The sequence below is a fragment of the Mesocricetus auratus genome, unplaced genomic scaffold, assembly GCF_017639785.1.
Source record: "Mesocricetus auratus isolate SY011 unplaced genomic scaffold, BCM_Maur_2.0 Super-Scaffold_100676, whole genome shotgun sequence".
NCBI classification, from domain to species: domain Eukaryota; kingdom Metazoa; phylum Chordata; class Mammalia; order Rodentia; family Cricetidae; genus Mesocricetus; species Mesocricetus auratus.
In genome coordinates, this window is record NW_024429266.1 from 153,039,338 (window position 1) to 153,059,598 (window position 20,261).

Below are 20,261 nucleotides of genomic sequence, written 5' to 3' on the forward strand. Positions count from 1 at the left end.
GATGGTGAGAAAAATCCAGTTACTTCACAAAACTGTCCCTGCTAGACCCAGGACACTCTTGGGCCAGTGTGAGAGGCTTCAGGAGCCTTTCATGTCTGTGCTCTCTGATCTGCTGATAGCCTTGGAAACAAGGTGCTACCAAATCCTCCTCTGTTCCATCCTGGCTGGGCCCACAGCCATGCTCCCCATACAGCTTCTCTAAGGAATCTCTCCTTGGCAGGAGTGGCTTAGTTCATTTGTGGCCTACCTTTGAGAGCCTTCATTGACTTCCCTCACAAAGTGGGGCTCCCCCTTCCATTCTGATGGTTCCCATGGCTCTCTGATGGTTCTCAACACTGCTCTAGTTATAAATCTTGTCACCAGGGCTAGAGAGATGGCTCAGTGGTTAAGAGCACTGGTTGCTCTTCCAGAAGACCCAAGTTCAATTCTTAGTACCCACATGGCAGCTCACAACTGTCTATAACTCTAGTTCTAGGGGACCTGACACCTTCACACCAATGCACATAAAATAAATTTAAATTATACATACATACATACATACATACATACATACATACATACATATTCTTGTTACCTAGCCTTGTGAATATTTATCTCCTTGTCTGCCCACCCCATCTGTTCTTGGTGGCAAATGGCCTGTCTTGGGTTGTCTTTATACCTAGCATCCTCATTCAATAAATTCTTGCTAGATGAATGGAACAGTAGGTCTCTGGCCTCAGAAATTTCCACTGGACTAAGTATAAAAAGCAAGGCAAAAAACCCCCCCAAATCCCATAACACAACAAAGCAGAGGATAAAATCAGCCTCAGTGTAGAGACCTGAGCAAAGGGAACACATGGTATTCCTAACCTCACTGTTGAGTGCTATGAAGAACATAGAGCTGAGTGAAATACAGGACATCTGAGGAAAGTAATACTGAAGCTGGGTCGTGCAGAACAAGTAGAAATGAGGTGTGTTTTTTTCGCGCTGACTACTGACTAGGGCAGTGTGCTAGATGCAGAGCAAGGCAGACTGGTCAGGAGCCAGTGAGGGGTCAGTAGGTGTGAGCTAAAGTAGTCTGCAATGGTCCAGTTGGTAGGAGCCAAGAAACAAGAGCAGAGGTGACATGGTAGTTTGGAAAAGTGACAACAGCATTACTGTTGACAGGTCTGTTCACCATAGAATATCCCACCATGAAGGAAGACACAGAAGCTAGTCGGGTCAAGTTAAAATCCGGGTCTTTTCCTGATCGGGCCCGTAAGTCAAGTTTATACCAAGGAGAAAACCTTGTGCGATCCCAGTCAGCCCGACCAGATTCCTTAATTGAAGACACATTGAAGGAAGAGTGTATATGCACACCCGTGATCCCTGTTCAAAAGAAGAGCAACAAACTCCAGGCCAAAGTCACATCAAGGTTGGCTTAATCCTTCATTTCTTCTGTAGAGCCAGGGGATGTGATGGGTAGTACAAATGCAGTGGAAACCACACAAGCCTCTCTCTTTGCAGCTCTCACTCTAGGGGTAGAGAAGGATAGGAGATACACATGTATTTAATTGGGATATTTTAGTTTTGAACATTTATTGTGGATATGTGTGCATGCATATGGTATATACATGCCATGGGGTACATGTGGAGATCAGAGGATACCTCAAGGGAGTCAGTTTTCTCCTCCCACTATGTGGGTTCCAGAGATTGAACTTGAGTTGTCAGTTCACCTGATAAGCCATCTCATTAGCCCAAAAATGATGTCATTTCAGATGACCATGGGGGCTAATTATAAAAGATTTCAGAACAGTGTGGCATAATGGCATTTGGTCATTGGGCCTGGCTGCCCAATTTTTATCAATTTTAAAATACTTTAGGGGAAACCAAAAAGTAGCTATTTTATGACATGAAATAAGAGGGAACTTACCAATATTCATTGATAAAATTCTATTGGAGCGCAACCACATCTGCCATTTCCCATAGCATGGAAATGTTGAGTCCTCATGACAGAGCTCATCAGGCCTCTGAAGCGTGGGATACTTACTTTCTACTCCGCTGTAGAAAAGACGAGCCCATTTCTGGACAGAGTGACTGTGAAGTGGACTGACCAGGCTGCCTTCAGTAAGAGAACCAGGAAAGCTTTCTAAAGTGAAACTTACAGGGACAGGTGAAGGATGAGAAACAAGCAGCCCAAACAGAACATCACGGAGCCCCAGAGGACAGGAGTAAACTGATCGTGTGTGACAGCTAGTAAGAGCGGTATGGCTGGGGTGTCACAAAGGAGGCCACAGGGCTGGCAGGATGGCTGAACAAGTAGAGATACCTGTGGCCACGCCTGAAATTGAGAGTTTGATCCCAGAAACCTACATAGCAGGAAAGAACTGGCTCCTAAAAGTTTTACTCTAACCTTCACACATGTGCTGTGGCACAAATACACACACACAATCAATCTAATTTTTAAAAATCTTTTTTTTAGAATAAAACTGTGACATTAGTCGAGAACACAGGAGCAAGCAGGAAATTGATCAAATAGCCTTGCTGTGCTAGAGATGCTATCCCATATTTGGAAATGGAAGCTCATTAGATTTATCTGATTTATTTTTAAAAGTTTAAATAAAATATGTATATTTTGGCACTGGTGAGATGCCTCAGTGGGTAAGGGGCCTTGTTATCAAGTCTGATGACCTGAGTTCAATCCTTGGGAACTTCCATGGTAGAAGAGAACTGAGTCCCACAAGTTGTTTTCTGACCTTTATTTGCATGTGTGCCATGGCACATGCATGTTCACAAATATATCAATAAGTATAATTTAAAGTATATATCTTATTTTGTTTTTTTTGGGGGGAGGTTTAAAGTATATATTTTATTTTGGTTTTTTTTTTTTTTTTTTTTTGGAGTGGAGGTTTCAAGACGGGGTTTCGCTGTGGCTTTGGAGGCTGTCCTGGAACTAGCTCTTGTAGACCAAGCTGGTCTCAAACTCACAGAGATCTGCATGCCTCTGCCTCCTGAGTAAAACATATATTTTAAAATGTGAAATTTGTATAAAAGAATTAGAAAATTCTACTCACATGGCTCAAGTGCACAGACCCTGTAGCCACCAAGTCAAGAATAGATAGACCCTTACCCGCTCCCTAGAAGTCCTTCTCTGCCAATCAAGTCTTTGACTTCTTCCTCCCAGGGCCAAACACTGAGTGAACATCACAGACTAACTTGTTCTAACTTCATTTGAATGGATGTATGTGGTTTGTTTTCTTGGTGTGCGGGTTTTTTTTTTCATTTAGTGTTATGATTTGAGATTTGCCCATATCCTTATGCACAGAACTCATTTGTTCTTTCTCATCACTATAACAATTTACTCTGTGATCATGCTACAAACCATCCATTCATGGTTTTTGTGCTGCAAAATGGTCTGCTGTTGGCATTTGTCTTTTATGTGATCAGCAAATGTTAAGGTGTAAAACTGCTGAACCAGAGTATGTATAGTTATGCTCAGCTTCCTGTATAGATTGTCGGTCTTCTCCAGTGGTTCCAGCAAGCTCAGCACTAAGCAGCAGTGTATGAGGGCTCCAGTTACTCTTCTTGCTCTAAAAAATAAAAAAGTATACAGTATGGTGTGTGTGTCTTTGTGTGTGTGTGTGTGTATGTATGTGTGTGTGTGTGTGTGTGTGTGTGTGTGTGTGTGTGTGTGTGTGTGTGTGGTGTTGTTCTTCGAGATAGAGTCTTAGAGTGTAGCCCAGGCTGATCTGGGACTGTTTAATTCTCCTATTTTAGCCTCTTGAATACTGAGTTTGCAGTACCACCACACACACCTGCCTATCTCTTGACAGTTTAATTATCTGTGAAGAGTCTGCCATACTCATCCTATGTCTTCATGTAGCTGGCTCCTCTGTCTGCTGCTGAGATCACTGTTGAATTTTTCATTTCTACCATTGTGCATTAAGACCAATTCTAATAATTAAAAACTCCAAGTCAGATATAGGGGTAAATGCTGAAAGGTCAGAGAAGCAGAGTAATGAGCCATTAGTTCTTACCCCAACTGAATCCTCAGACCAAATGGGCAATCCTGTCTCAAGGAATCCTCAGACCGAATGACATAAGCTCCTATCTCCTCTCACCTTGTATTCCTCTCTCTGCCCAGCCATATCATTCTGTATCCACCTCCTAGTGCTGGGATTAAAGGCAGGAGCCATCACTGCCTGTCTGTTTCTCCTTTAGACTGTATCAATCTCTTGTCTCCCAGGGTGGCCTTGAACTCCCAGACATCTGTCTGCCTCTGCCTCCCAAATACTGGGATTAAAGGTGTGTGTCACCACTTCTTGGCCTCTATGGCTAACCAGTAGCTTAGCTCTGCGCTCTGATCTTCAGGCAACTTTTATTTGTTAAATCACAAACAAAATATCACCACGTTACTTTTTATAATTTCTGTATTGATTTCCTCTGTTTGATGAGACACTGTTTTTCTGGGTTCCTTTAGTTTTTGTTCCCTGGGTTGCTTTGAGTATATCTAAACGCTAACTTAAGCCCCTTTTCTAGGAAGTCTAATATCTAAATTTCCTAAGGAGCAGTTCTTCTTAGTTTCTTTGTATATTCCTTATAATCTTTTCTTAAAAACTGATCCTTTTAAATATAGTAGCTATAGAAGACCAGTCCTCATTCCTTAGGGTTCCTTGTGCTATATTTGTTTGTTTAGTAACTTTTTGCAAGGGTGGTGTTTTCTATTGCTAAGGACTTTTTAGTTACTGAGGTCTCTGCTCAGTTTGGTGTTCAGCTACTGATTTAACATGAGAGTCCCTGAAGCTAAGGCCCAGAAAATTGCTATTGTTCTGTATAGCTCTGTGTTGGGACATTACTCCTTTGAGCCTTTGCCCAGGCCATCCATAACTGTGTATCAACTTTATCACTCTATACAAAGCTCCAGAGGTGAAAGATGAGGTATTCTTGGGCCTTTTTCAACCTGACATCAAGATCCTTCAGCGTCCTTGAGAGACTTGAAAACCTCTGTTTGGCATCTACCTACCTCCTTCCCTCATCATCTGTTTTTTTCCTGGTGGGGCTTTTTAAAAAGTCTATGCCCATGTGTTTTCCTTTGCACAGAAGTCATGTCTGACATTTTTTGCCTTTGTGTGTGCTCTAGTTAACACTCACTGTTGCTGTAATAAGCACTGACCAAAATAAAATGGGGGGAGTGTCTTAGTTGGGGTTTCTACTGCTGTGACAAGACACTATGACAATGGCAACTCTTATAAAAGAAAACATTTAATTGGGTGGCTTACAATTATAACAACTTTTTATTCCATTATCATCATAGCAGGACATGGCAGCATGCAGGCAGACATGGTGCTGGAAAAGGAGCTGAGAGTTCTACATCTTGATCACAAGCAACAGGAAGTGACTATGGTGACTATATACCACACTGAGTGTGGCTTGAGCATAGGAGACCTCAAATCCATCCCCTCCACACACACAAAGGGGGACACACTTACTTCAACAAGGCCACATCTACTCCAACAAAGCCACATCTCCTAATAGTACTGCTCCTTATGGGGATCATTTTCCTTCAAGCCACCACAGGGAGGAAAGGATTTATTTGGCATATAGGTTACAGTTCACTTCTGAGGGAAGATAGGAACAGAAGCAGAGATCATGGAGGGACACTGCTTAATGATTTGCTTTCCCTGGCTTGCTCAGCTACCTCTCTTAGACAGCCCAAGTCCGCTTGCCTAGAGATGGCACCAACCACCATGGGCTGAGCTCTCCCCACATCAATTAGCAATAAAGAAAAACTCCCACAGACATGCCATTATTCTATGGAGGCAATTTCTTTTCCCTGGTGTCAATTTGACAGATGAAACTGACTATGACAAGTGCTTTCAACAAATGTTTGTTGGGGCTTTTCAAGGCAGGTCCTGAGTTAATCCCTTAGAGGACCCAGGCAGGTCAGCCAACCCAGCCACACCTGAGTCCATATTGCCCACACAAATCAGGAATGAGAGGAAGAGAAGAAAGCTATAATGGCAGCTTCCTTGCCCCAAAGCCTGGCAGTTTCTGGTTCCTGAGCTTTGTTTGCTAAGGTTAGTTTTGATTGATTTGGTCAGCTTGTCTGCCAGCCTGCCCAGTCTCCCTCCCTCCCTCTCTTTCCCCAACTTTGTTGCCAACTCTTGTAGAAGAATAGTTTTGATGTGTTCCTATCCTGCTACTTTTGGTGGCTTTCCTGTTTCCAAAGTTTTAAGAACTCATTCTGAGTCATTGTAGGTAAATTGATTATTCACGATTTTGTCCTCATTTCATCAGATGTTAACGTGTGTGTGTACTTATCTATGAGTGTACATGTGGAAGCCAGTGCATGTAGAGGTCAGTGCAAATTGACTTCAGTGTCTTCTTCTATCATTGTCCACCATACTTTCTGAAAAACAGCCTCTCACTAAACTTGGAGCTTGTAGTTCAGCTAGACTAGCTGTCCAGCAAGTCCCTGGGATCTGTCTGCCTCCACCCACCTCCAGGATTGGAGTTATATATGTGCCCTACCATGCCCAGCTTTTTACATGTGTGCTAGGAACCCAAACTCAGGTATTATGCTTGCACAATGAGCACCTCACTCACTGGGTCATCTGTCCAGCCCTGAATATTGACTTTTCTAATCAATATTCAGATCTTCACATAGCAACCTATTGCTCACAGTAGCTGAGGTTGGAGTTCCTGCCTCAGTTTCTCCTTTGTATTTTGTTTTTACCTTGGAGGTCTTTTCCCTTTGCTTTGTTTGATCATTTGGAACAGGGCTGCTAGCCCAGGCTGCCCTAAAACTCCCTATGTAGTTTAGGATGATCTTGAATTTATGGTCCTCCTGCTTCTATTTCCCAAGAATTGGGATCACAAGTTTGTGTCACCATACCTGGTTTTTGTTCTGGACTTTTGAGTCAGCTACAAAAGGCTTCCTTGCTCCAAAATTGCAGGATAATTTGTTCTATTTGCCACTATTACAAATTGTAAGAAACTGTAAAATCAAATTCTCCCACATTAAAAGACTTAGTCACTTTGAATATATTCTGGTATAAATCATGACGAATAGATTCAACATTCCCCATGGATGTTTAGGTTCTTAAACAAGAGATATTCTCCTTTATTTTTATTATTTATTTGGTGTTGTGAATCAAATCCAGTGCCTCATGTACACTAAATGTATGCTCCATCACTGTGCTCTGCCCCTCTTCCTCAAACAGATCTCTTACCAGCTTTGGTCAGCAAGTATTTACCAGCATTATTTCCTCTGGAGAATTAGGAATTGTTAAACTAGATATGGTAGTATATGGCTATAAGCCCAGCACAAAGGAGGCTGAGGCAGGAGGATTACCATGAGTTCAAAGCCAGCCTTCGATACCTGTAAAGACCATGTCAGAAAAATAAAATAAGTCAAGACAGCCTGGCTGTCAGAGAAACCCTGTCTGGAAAAACCAAGAAGTGACTGGAGAGATCAGCTGAGTGCTTGTTGCTCTTGCAGAGGACCCAGTTCCATTCCCAGCACCCACATGTGGTTTACACCATCTGCAACTCCAGTTCCAGGTGATCCAATGGCCTCTTCTGTGTACTGTACACATGCTATATGCAGGCAAAACACACATACATTAAAACGAATATGTGTAAAACTAAACAAGTGATGAACCATAGGCATTGCTCTTCTTTTTAGGATAACTTGGTTCTAACCTGTGGCCTTGCTAATTCAAGGCTTCATTGAGCTTGGGAAACCCTAACCCTCATAGGAGGAGCCTTCTGTATTTGACCTGTAAACGGTAATAATAGTTTCTGTCCTGCCTATTCTGTGGGGTTTCTACAAAATTAACCAAGGATATGCCTACTCAAGGGCCATAGGTCCTGTGAAATATTAAATATATAAAATGGCAATAATGAAAGGAGTTTTTTAAAAGAGTGCTTTGCATCTAATAGTGCTTATTTAACTAAGCACCATGCAACCTTACATACTGTCAGCACTATAGCAGGTAGCTGATAAATGCTGGAGTGTTGATTTCCAGAAATCTACAATGATAACACCAACTGGAAAACTAAGTAATAGCGGAGAGACTACATTAATAGCCCCTACCTGATGATAAGGTTGATGACTTCCTTATATGCCATCCTAGAACCTTCATCCAGTGACTGATGGAAGCAGAGACATATACTCACAGCTAAATACTGAACTGACCTGCAGGAACCCAGTGACAGAGATGGAGGAGTGATGAGCAAAGGGGTCAAGACTGTGCTGGTGAAACCCACAAAGACAGCTGACTGGACAAGGGGGAGCTTTTGAACCCCAGACTGATGACTAAGAGGCCAACAGGGGACTGATCCAAACTCCATGAATGTAGTGTCAGTGAGGAGGCCTCAGAAATCTCTGGGGCCTTGGGTAGTAAATTAGTGTTCACCGTGGCATACAAATGAACTTTGGGAGCCCATTCCACATAGAGGGATGCTCTCTCAGCCTGGACACATGGGGAAGGGCTAGGTCCTGCCCTGGATGAAACGACAGACTCTGGAGATCCCCCCAAGGAGGGCCTCACTCTCCCTGGGAAAAGATGTGGGGATTGGGCTGGGGGGATAGGGGTGGGGGTGGGGGCTGGGAGGGAGAAGGGTGGGAGCTGGGATTGACATTTGAAGCATTCATGTTTCTAATTTAAATTTTAAAAAAGGGGAAAAAGCAAAAAAAAATGCTGGAGTGTTGACTGAATCTACCGCATCTTTGGTTTGCCAGGTGCTCCTATTGTATTCCACCAATCAAATCTCTTGAGATCTGTAGTCTGATAGGAAAGTATAATAAAAAATAAGGGGAATATATAGTATGCTAAAGAACATTGTTAAACAGTATGCAATGCTTGAGAGAAAGATAAAATAGGCAAGGAAGAGTGTTGAGGTGCTTCGAAAGTCACCAGGAAGGCGCTATTTCAATAGATGTAAAGTTGGTGAGAGAATAGGCTTGTGTCTCTGAGGAACGAACAAAGGCATAAGTAGAAGTCAGTGTGGCCATGTGAGAGTACTTGAGGAGCATGGTGAGAATACTGGAAGGTATGAGACAGCCTTAGGGGAATGAGAAGCAGGAGCTAGATCTGACACAGCCTGCTGCTGCCTTAACTGAAATCAAGCTAGTAAGCCCAAGGAGGGTTCCAGAGACTGATTCAGATTCTGACAGAATCCCTCAGTGGCTTCAAGAGTGACCAGGGAGGAAAGCATAGATCCTTAGGGACTACTTAAGAAATGATCAGAGGCTGAACTATGTTGGTGTTAGTGGAGAGCTGTTAGATTCTAGATCTGTAAACTGGGGAAGAGGTTTGTGGGTGGGATTCATGGATGGTTCTGAAATGTTAACTGAATAACTTCTTATGCCTTCTTTTGCACATGAAGAAGCCAAGACCTGGAATGGTTAGGGGTCCCTCCCCTGAGGGACTGACTGGACAAGGATCTGTCTTCAGCCCTGGCGTGGCAGTGGGCCCCTTTCTGTCTAGAAATAACAGCAGTAGGGGCAGAGGTTGAAGCCTGCCCACAGGCTCCTCCTACCACTGTGCTCCTCTTTGTAGAGGGAAGCTGGGAGAGGTCCGCAGCCCCACCAGGTGGGCAGCCTCACCCTATGACTGCCCACTGGTGCTGCGGAGGCTCATTCGCAAGGAAGACATCCGGGCCGGCTGCAAGTGTATTGTGAAGGCACCCCTGGTGTCCGACTTGGAGCTAGAGCGCTTCCTGTCTGCACCCCGAGACCCCAACCAAGTGCTGGTATTCGGGATAATGTCGGGCCAGAATCCCAACTGTACTGCACAGCTGCAGTGGCTGTTGGACTCACTGTATAGCCATCGACAGCAGGGCCGTTCCTCACCCTGCATCCAGGTTGGTCCAGAATCCAGTGAGGAGGCCCCTTGGGCCAGGGCCGGGGAACAGAACCAAATATAGCCCCCACTGTATGAGGATGCGTTGGGTGTCTTGACAGTTCCTTTTCTTTCCAGGGCCTTGGCATACACTACCCTTTCTGTCTGCAGAATTTTGTCCCATCTTCTCTCTTCTGCTCATTCTTCTCTCCCAGGGTGAATGTCACCACATCAGGGCAGGTGCTTCTTCTGTCCATTGAGACAAGGTCAAGGCACAGTACTTTTCTTTCAGAGAACTTAGCGCAGTTGTGTTCACAATTGGTGTGAATGTTCAGGGCAAAGACAGTGCCCACCACCCATGTTCTTACAGTTCATTATTATGTTCATGGACTGTCCCCAAGTCCCTCTACATGCTGGGCTATGTCAGGCTCTGGACACCTATTACTGGTTCAGACAATCCCTGAAGGAATTCCAAGTATGGCTGCAGCTACAGCAGGCCTTTGAGAGGGCCAAGACAGGACAGCTCTGGAATGTATGACTTCTGTCTCCTAGGGTCAGAGCGAGCTTGTTAGGATGCTCAGGGCTTTGGCAGGCAACTGAGTACACCTGGAGGTGGCCTGTGTAGGGATGAGGACAGTTTGAGGTTCCAATTTAAGTCTAAAGGCTGTTGGAGGACACAGGGAACCTCCCTCCTTCCTCTCGGGTTGTTCCCAAGTCCAGCCTCTTCATCTTGAGTGTGCCTTCATTCAAAAACAATGTTAGAGAAGGTGAAAGGCTGAACCCCTAGACTTATGTGGACATGTGGATCAAGTGGCTTCTTCCAAGCTGTCCTCTACTTGAGCCTGTGGCATTACCCCTGCCCTACACCCCTCTGCTACTGCAGAGTTCTGAATTTGTGTGGGAAATCTGCCTGAGCACTCCCTCTAGCAGTTCTTTCTAGGAGTGCTGCCTGCCAGCCAATTTCAGGAGCTCAGCTGTTAAGGCCCTTCTAAAATCATATATTCTTTCTTCACCAGGGCTCTTGCCTTGGCTCTTTCCAAGAGAGCAGCCAGCCACAAGCCTTTCACCCAGCCCTGTAGCATAGCTACACTTGTTTCATGCATTTCATTTCCAGCTTACTTCAACTTAGAGAATGTTCACTGAGAACCTGCTCTGGGCTCATCTGTTTCATGGCAAATATAATCCCTATCCTCATGGGAATGCACAGTTGACTGTAGTTCATCTGGGGCTATTAATTGTTCACTAAGGAATAAAATGTGTTAGGTGTCTTATTCCAGGCATAAGCAGTGTGAATTGGGCCAAAATCTGACCTGAAGTAGTTGGAGGGGATGGAAGGAATGGCATTGGGTCTGTAGATAGGCTTGGAGGGTAGTGGTGGACTTCACAGAGACCTGGCTTCTGCTCTGACTAACAGTTAGTCATCAGGGCTCTCATCCCACAGTGGTTAAGCACCACAGAGGTGTCAAGAGGGGCAGCTAGTGAGAGGTGGGTGCAAGGCTGCTCTGGCTGTGCAGCACAGCTTCCTAAGGCTGGTCCACTTGGAGCAGGACTCCCATCTTTAGACCTTTCAGAGTGAAGTACACCATATTTCACAGATCCCAGGGCAAAACTAGTGCTGTCACATGAAGAGGAGTCACTCTAGTGATGACTTCCTCCACAGAGGGCTCAGAGCAGATCTGGAGACCTCCTCTGGGGACGGTGATGGCTGCAGGGAAGTTTATTTGTGTCTTCTTGCATCAGGGTGACCAGTTTCCACATCTCTATTTGGCAGTGCCGGCATGATCCTTACCGTCTGCTGCGGTATGACCTGGACAGCCCCTTGCAGAAGGATCCACCCCTAATGATGAAGAAGTTTGCTGTGGTACACGGGATGGTTTTGGTGAGCAGGGGCCCTGTAAAGGTCTAGACATCTGTCACCAGTCACAATCAGCCAGATTGGAGGTGGGGCAGGGGAGACAAAACAAAACCTGCAAATCTTCTTCACCCATGCTGAGGCCCAGAGAGCAGGATTTACTGAGAGTCAACCAACAGACTCCCATCCCCATCCCAGGAGATGGAGGGGTCAGGTGATATTAACACAGAGAATCAAATTCTATTTATCTGATTGTTATTAAATTATATTTTTATTGAAAAGTCAGGTTTACGATCTAGAAAATAATGATACCCTCCTACCCCCTGGATCTTACACATCTATCCAGCACTTAAGTTCTGGAGCCCCTGCTAGGCCACATCCACCTGACATTGTAGTGTCTTTCTCTACACACATACTTTCAGGGCACTGTCTTTACAATAAAATAGCAGAGAGCCGTCTCACATCTTCGTTTGTAGCACCAGAATTTTTACCACTGGACTTGAGTCTATTTTGTTACCACTATCCAGGCTGTTTTTGTTGGACAGTTGAGATCTTTCCCTCTCTCTTCTTCCTGTTTTTCTTTTTCCCCATAATAATGATATGATGAATAACCTTGCCTAACCATCTCTACACATAGAGTAGAAAGTATGACCCCTTTTCATAGGATGAGCTGAATGGTACATTCTAGTATGTGGGTTTGAAGTAGTTGTAGGTAGGTGGGTAGGAGTCCTGTGAGCAGGGTAGAACATGACCTTTCTGCTCCCTAGGGAAAGTATGAAGTGTACCTCTGACAGGACCCCAGTAGGGCCCAAAAGCTGGGCAGGTTGGTCTTCTCTCAGACTCAGGAGGGCCCGTGCAGGGCCTAAACTCAATCATGTGTCGCTGGAGTGCTGAGGGAGGCTAGCACACTTTCCCATGCTATCAAAGGCCTGAGTCCTAACTCAGCTCTGAGGAGCCTGTGGCCAGTCCTACTAAAACTTGGAACTTGGCTGTCATTATCAGTAATACCACTATATCAATATGCTGAAGTGTTTCTTATTTCATTTCTTTCCTGTTTTCCAACAGATGTTTGCTGGTGGGAGGCTCCTTTTTGGGGGCTGTGTCCTAAATGGCTATGGCTTCAGCAAGCAGAATCTGCTGAAACAGATCTTCCGGGCTCGACAGGACTGCAAGATGGGCTACTTCCTGCCAGACAACTACAAATTCAAGTAAAACTGGACAAGGAAGGAATAATGGGGCAGAAGACTTGGGCTGTGAGAAGGCCAGGAGTAGGAGAGCAGTTGGTGCCAAAGGAGTGAGGTGGGGAAGAGCCAGAGACAGGGAAGTAGGGTGCAGCCTCATCCTGCAGTCCCCTGAGCAAAAGGTACAGTAGGAGGGTTTTGTAGGTTGGCAGGGGAAGAGGAGAGCAAGCAGGAAGAGGTGAACATGGTCATGCTGTTTGTCTCTTTGAGTCTAAGTTTGGAGAAAGGGCTGTGTGGGGAAAAGAAGGCACTGCTTGTTTGCATGGTGCCCTACTCAGCTGGAGATAGTGGAAAGATGTCTTGGGGGCAGGAGTCCAGTCACACCCATCAGTTCCAACCTGTATGCACATTCAGCTTGACTTCTGTTGGGTTGCCAGGTAGATCTCACAGTCACAGTCACTGGTGGAGTAGGCTTAGGTATGAGCATCCAACTAAGGTGCTGCCACCTCCTAAGCATCTCTGGTGAGTTGTAAAGTGTCTGAGCTCAGGACACTCTAGTCTAGTCCAGGAGGGGCCTGGGCTTTATGCTAAAGTCTGCATTCGAGAAAGACTAGCAGATTCCAAATTCCACTGTGCCCTACAGTGCAGGTTCCTGAGAAGCTTGCTAGGTTAGAGGTCCTAAGACAAGGCTGGAGCCCTGGCTTTGCCTTGCATTATCTGGGTGACTGGCAGGTGAACTGATCAGGTGGGCTCCCAGGTCTTTAGCTCTTTATTTTTAAAATGAAGGTAATATTCAGCCTCACAGAACTGTAAGGATTTCACAAGAGTATTTGTTAACAAGCTCTCTACGTGGTAAACAATGATGAAAACCAGGATACTGTCATCTGTAACATCTGCATGCAGAGCTGAGCTACTGTGGCACACCCTATAGCACCAAGTTAACTCCCCCATTCCCACACAGACCTGCAGTTTTCTATCTTTTTGTTTGTTTGTTTGGTTAGTTGCTTGGGCTTTCAAGACAGGGTTTCTCTGTGTATCCCTGCCTGTCTTGGAACTTGTTCTGTAGACCAGGCTGGCCTCAAACTAAGAGATCCATCTTTAATCCTAAATGCTGGGGTTAAAGGTTTATGCCACCATACCTGGCTGTAGCTTTCTATCTTGATGCCAGCTCATCCCAGGAAGCTGAGTTGGGTTTTTGTCAGTCTGCTTCACCCTGAGGTTGGGGATCCATTCATGGAAAATTCATGGAGGTCATGCCAAGTGATCCCAATATTTTGGAATACTCAGTGTAGAGGCTGGAAGAGGAGGAGTTTGTGGGGGATAAGGCAGACAGACAGAAAACCCCGGGTGTTCTGAGTGATGGGGACTCAGAACACTCAGAACACCAAGAGAAGAGGGTAGAGTTGCTGGAGACCAGACATTGGCAAATCCAGGGAGTTATAAAGCTGAATCTCAGGAGCTGTTCACAGTTAAAAAAGAATGTGCCAGAGATATGTTGGGTCTCACACTGGGCATTTATGTCTATAAACTCAGCATCTTAGATTCCCTGTATTTAAAAGATAATAGGAAACAGGAAGGGAAGATGAATTTATTTACAGTTTAAACAAATGGGAAGGTGTCTAATTATATTCCCCACTGTGCTTGTGGCCACCTTATAGTTTATGGAAAGCTATAAGACAAAGGATATGATTTATGAAAATTTATCTGTGAGCCCAGAGCTCAGCCCCCTAGCCCAAGCCTCTGGGTCCTAGGTGGAAGGGCACAGCAGGCCTGTAACCAGACAGTCTCAGTGGGAAGCATGTGTAGATTGTAGTCCTGACATGCGCAGCCCTAAGTGATATTGTGTCCATCTGCACACAATGCTCACAGTTAGCCCCTGCCTCCTTCTCCATGGATGGGGACAGCTAAGAGAGGTCATATATGGTGTGCAGGCTCCACTATCTGTGTTTGTGAGCAGAGAGCTGTTACCCTGCCATGTTCACATTCCAGTGAGGATGAGGTACAAGAGGGACCAGGATAGGGCAGTGTGAGATATCCAGGGAGGCTAAGGGGATGGGAGAACAGACAAAATAGAGAAAAGTTTGTCTCCTGGAAACACAGTCCCAGAAGGTATGTGGGTATATGAAGCAGTGAAATGGCCGGTGGAAACATCTCCTGTCTCCCTTCAACTGGGTTCTTATCCTACCTTCCTCCAAGAATGGAATGGACAGCCAGTGGAAACAACCAACATGGTTATTGCTTTATTGCCAATTTGGGGTTAACAGCTTCAAATGGATAAAACAACTTTAAACAGGTTGGTACAAGAATTTTGACAATTTAAATGGATCAGGTTTGAATTCTTGGTGGCAGAAGGATGATGACCTCTTAGAAATATAGAATCTTGGAGGCTGAGGCAGAAAAGAGTCCTCCTGCCTACAGCTACTAGTCATGTTTTGGAGGCTGGCTCAAATGAATTTCCTGCATAGGAACAATTCTGTCCCCGCCTGTCTTAAAGGCAGCCTTCATTGAGGGCAGCTGGAGCCAAACCTGAAGTCTTTCTTTTCTTCTTCCTCCCTCGTTCCTGCAGCAGTTCTGTCTCTGAAAAGCCCAGAATGTCTGATTGTACTGGGTACCCACTGGACCCTGATTGGTTGAATGTGGGTTTGCAAATAAAGTGAAAAAATAGGACCAATCAGGGAAGAGTGGCTAAATCTGGTTGAGGAGGGAGAAGAATCCTTAGTTCCCCCAAAAGTTGCTAAAAGTTCACAACCAGGTTGAGAAGACTGTAGAAGCAGGGACATATGAAAGAGTTTGTATCTGTCCTTGGTTGCTATAGGATTTAAGTTGGGGAGATTTTGGTCAGGCTTTTTTTCCCTTTCTTTTCTTTTGTAGCAGCAAAATATACAACTGTATAACACAAGTGTGTCTATGACATCCTTTGCTGCCTGTAGGACATGGCATGCTCATCAGGGGGAGGAGTGTGGAACTGTGGGCTCCTAGTTCTCTGCTCTATTTTGCTAGAGTCTGGATGGGTGGCTGTGTACAGAAAAGTGACCCAGGACCCTGATCTAGGAGCCCTTGGCACAGCACATATACTTTACAGAAGGAGAGATTGAGGATCAGCAAGGAAAAGGATGTGTTTTGAATAGGAAATAAGTCCAGGCTACACCGCAACGATGACCTTTGTCTTCAGTCATGTCCTGAAGGAATGGGACATAACCTTTTCAAGGCTGCTCTTACAGGAGACAATCAAAATCTGTCAGAAATGGCCACACACTGCAGTGATAAACGTGCTTCGAAAACAGTCTTGGCCCCATAAGCTGAATGATGTGTAAACTGTAATGTGCTCAGTGGACCACAGAAAACCTTGCAAATGGTCATGAGATGGGTGAGAGACAAAGTCCTTAGTAAATTGTCACATCCCTGATAAGTCACCATGGGCAATGGGAACTGCTGAGTGCCCTGTGCACTAGGAAGGGTTTCAGAAACTGTTGGGCCTCCTCTCAGACCAGCTCATCCTAAGCAGCAGCAGAGCACTATGCAAGCTGTCACATACCCTGCACAGTTCCCAGTCATCTCTGAAGTGCCCTATCTTGCACAGCACTTGGTAAACTACATGGCAATCTATGAAGGACAAAGCATCTTATAAACTGTCAAGTACCCTGTAACGTTCAGACTGGAGTGAAACCTCGTAAAGATAATATGGTATGCAAATGCTGGTGTGAGAACCTCAAAGGGTTTGTGAATAGTCATGATCTTTATGAACACCAAGTGAAGGCTTGGTGTACTGTGAGTGCTACCAGCTGTGAGAGAGCTCTTCACCCCTGGGCCACTGTACTGTGCCCATTTTTCTGCCCACCTTAGATGAGGCAGGACCAGCTGAGTCACAACAGGAGGTGGCCAGGGACTAGAAAGGAGAGGTGTTTGCAGCAAGGTGCCATGCTCCACAGATTCATGTGCATCATTTCCTTGGCCTGCACTTGACTTTCCTTTGCTGCTTTGCAAAGTCCTCTGTATCCTGCAGGCATCACTTGTGCTCAGTATAGCATGGACCAGGTAGCTGGTAGCATGGGAATGAGGGCTATGCAACCCTTCACAGAAGCCAAGAAACTGACTTCCCAGGTTCCCAGAGCAGACAGTTTCTCCCTTGGCACAACTGGGAGGAAGAGTGTTTTGCTAGTCTATCTATGGACTGGGACAGGGTAGGATAGCACTGATTGGACCCTGGGCTCTCACTTCTGACTCCCAATGCTATGACTTCTTACCACCCCTCCCTGCAGCATGTCAACCTATATCGCAAGCTTGGATGATCCTGAGTCAGCTAAAAGAGCCCCATCTGAAGATTTCGAAGGAAGTATCTCTTCGTTGGCACTTGGGGACAAAATGGAGAAAACACCTTCTACCCCCCCTGACAAGTATGTTTTCCCTATGACACTAGTTGGCAGATAAGAGATGGCTCACTATAGGATTCCTAGTTTAATCACAGGCCACTAAGGTTACCATGGCATGGCTTATGCCTTGGAAATCTGTGTCCCTCCGGATACAGGTCAGCTCCTGATTTCCAGCTCGTTTTGCAGTGTCCCACTAGGTGTCAGGGTTGTGTACCAGGGGACACTTTGCAGCAAGGCCCCATGGTCTAGACCCATCTGTCAGAAGGATGAGGCTGCCCCCAACACCAAGTTTCTTGGTGATGGTGACAGGGAACCAAATCAAAATTCTGTAGTGTCACTCCACAAAGATGGGAAAGTGCTGAGATTAGGCTATTGGTGCCACTGGGCTCCCAAGTTGGAACTGTCCCTTGCCACTCTCCCTTTAGGGCCATGCCCTCATCAGCTGGACCAGGCTCCCTGCCTGCTTCTTGCTGCACAGGGCCTGCTTCTCCCTGTCGCATATTTAGGTTAAATCAGCCTGAAGTGGACCTGCAGCCTTCCATCAAGAACAGGAGGAGCAGTAAGAAGACAGGCAGCTGGAAGAAGTCAGGTTCTAAGAAGTGATGCTGGAAGAGCCAGAGATGCCCTCCCCACACCCAGCCCTACCTCCTAGTCTCCCACCACCCTTCAATAAACACGCCTGCCTCCAGCATCTGGGTGAGGCGGTGGTGGGTGGGACAGGCCCAGCTTTGACTCCAAGAAGGCCAGAGGACCCCCACAGCTAGTTTCAGGCCAGGTTCTTGGAATCTTGTTAGCCCCAACTCAGAGCATCCTCAGTGGCAGGAGTAAGCCTGGATCTACCATTCTGGTGAACAAATGTCTCATGGCAAAGGGCCTGCCCGCTCAACCATTCAGCAAACTTGGGGAGCCTCAGAAGGGTCTGGACTATGTTTTCACCCTCTGTTAAGTGGTAAAGACTTCTGGTAGAAAGAATATGAGAAGGGAGAGGGATACAGAAAGGGAGAAGAGACTGAGGGAGTGGTAGGATGAGATGAGAAAACAGGCAGGGATGAAAAGGATGGAGGAGCAGAAAGGGATGACACAGGAAGTGAGAGATAAAGATGAAGAGGATGCTTGGGCTAAGTGCCCGAGTCCAGCAGATACCTTATGGGCTCTCAACACTATTTAGCTCAGCAATGGGGCATATGACTGGACTGAATTCTCCCTTTCCTGAGTGCATGGGCCTGGAGTATCCTTACCAACATCCAGGGGCACCTGGCAACTGTCTTCTGGGATGCTACCTTGTCCCTTACCTCTGAGAGAGCTGGATCTCTCACCACTGTGTGGTTGGTAAGAGCTGTGTCCCTATAGCAAGGATTGTGGAGGGTCTGCCTTGGCCTTTGCATCTAGAATAGAGTCTAGACCCCAAACTCCAAGCAGCATTTGGTGATGTATTTCACAGATAACCATTTGTGCTTCTTCAGTAACACGTACTTTTTCAATTTGAATTTTTCAAGACTTATCTTTTTGTTTTTTCACTTTGTTTTGTAGTATCCAAAGACATTTTTTTAGTTACATGCTTCTTCCCCTAGAAGTGTATTTGAGGTCGTCTGCCCTGTTCTTAGGCTTCATATGTTGATATTTTTAGGCCTTAAGGTTTATTAGGGGGCTTAGGGCTCTAGGCACCCCCCACCTTTCCCCTCCAAACATATAGACAGATAAGAGCAAGAAGGCAAGGGCCCAAAGTTCTATTTTATCCTTGCAGATAGGCACCCGCTCCCAAGAAGGTGAAGATCAGAACCAAGGCTTCTGCTCAGGCTAGAGTCTGAGATGAAGCCTCTGACCTGTGCCTCTCTGGCCTTTCCGCCATGTGCTTAGCTGTGCACAAGCGAATATGCTAAGCAGTTAGGGCTGTGTGCACCAGGAGCAGAGGCAGGGAAGGTCTTGGCCCTCTGCCGGGTGCTCATCATCCTGGGGAGCTGCCTGTGAACAGGAACACCTCCCACTGGCAGAGCAGGCCGTAAGTGTCCAGGGCAACAACATCAGAATGCTCCTGGAGGAGGAGGAGGAGGAGGAGGAGGAGGAGGAGGAGGAGGAGGAGGAGGAGGAGGAGGAGGAGGAGGAGGAGGAAGTGGAAGTCTTCCAAGGAAATGCCAGAGGAGACAGGTAGGCTTCCTCCATAATGGCTCTCACAAAGCAGGAAGCTAGGTGTCTGAGCTGTACACTGTTGATTAGTTCAGGGCTTTTTAAACTCCCCCCTCCCAACCCCATGTAGGATCAAGAAACTTTTATGCAGCCCTGGGCATATAGGTATGTAAAACAAGTATGCAAATAAAACATTTACTGATAATTAATAATAAATGTATTTAAAACCATTCTTTGCCATATATATGATTTTCCATTTACTAAGGATAAATGTGCTTGTGTATTTTATGTAAGGAATTAAATCTTGCCTGAATATTCAATGCTGTAAAAATTAGAGCATCTTGCCACTTTGCACAGCTGATAGTTATTCTGATTTTATAATCATCAGTGCTAAGAATTCCTGTAATGTGTAGTCTTCCCGCCAGCTACCTGGGTCCTATTGCCGTTTTAGCCCCCAAATAACACACGAGACACTATATTAATTATGAATCTGTTGGCCATTTCCCTGGTTTCTTATCGGCTAGCTCTGACTTAATTATTAACCCATAATTACTAATATATATTTTTATAAGGTCTTATCTTACCAAGGATGCAGCCTCATGAGTCCTCTCCCCGTGATCACATGGTGATGACTCTACTCTTGACTACATTTCTCAGAATCCTCTGTGACTCCTAGTCCCACCTATCTTGCTTCCCTATTGGCCAACAGTACTTTATTCATCAACATATACATAGAAGGACTACCCCCATCAAATGCCATTTTACATAAACATAAAGTGGCAGAAATATTTAGGGTCATTTTAGAATTGGCCAGGAAATTTTAAAATAATGAATTATGTCCAAGTAAGGTTTTTCCTAGAGATACAAAGTTGGTCCAACATCAAAAACTAGTCAACATCTCTCCCTATATAATAGACTAAAAAAAAGA

The 20,261-nt window shown here is 45.4% G+C and overlaps 1 protein-coding gene across 4 annotated transcripts in view; it reads left to right on the top strand.

Moving 5' to 3' along the window:
* CUNH3orf20 (chromosome unknown C3orf20 homolog) overlaps positions 1–17,897 on the top strand; it is a 50,832-nt gene extending 32,935 nt beyond the window's left edge. For all 4 annotated transcript variants that reach the window (XM_040738302.1, XM_040738300.1, XM_040738303.1 and 1 more), the window contains 6 exons: positions 1,147–1,393; positions 9,525–9,828; positions 11,578–11,685; positions 12,724–12,866; positions 17,099–17,233; positions 17,716–17,897. In XM_040738302.1, the coding sequence (XP_040594236.1) occupies positions 1,147–1,393; positions 9,525–9,828; positions 11,578–11,685; positions 12,724–12,866; positions 17,099–17,233; positions 17,716–17,812 (1,034 nt within the window). In that variant the 3' untranslated portion in view covers positions 17,813–17,897. The remainder of the gene's footprint in view (positions 1–1,146; positions 1,394–9,524; positions 9,829–11,577; positions 11,686–12,723; positions 12,867–17,098; positions 17,234–17,715) is intronic.
* Positions 17,898–20,261: the final 2,364 nt, after the last annotated feature.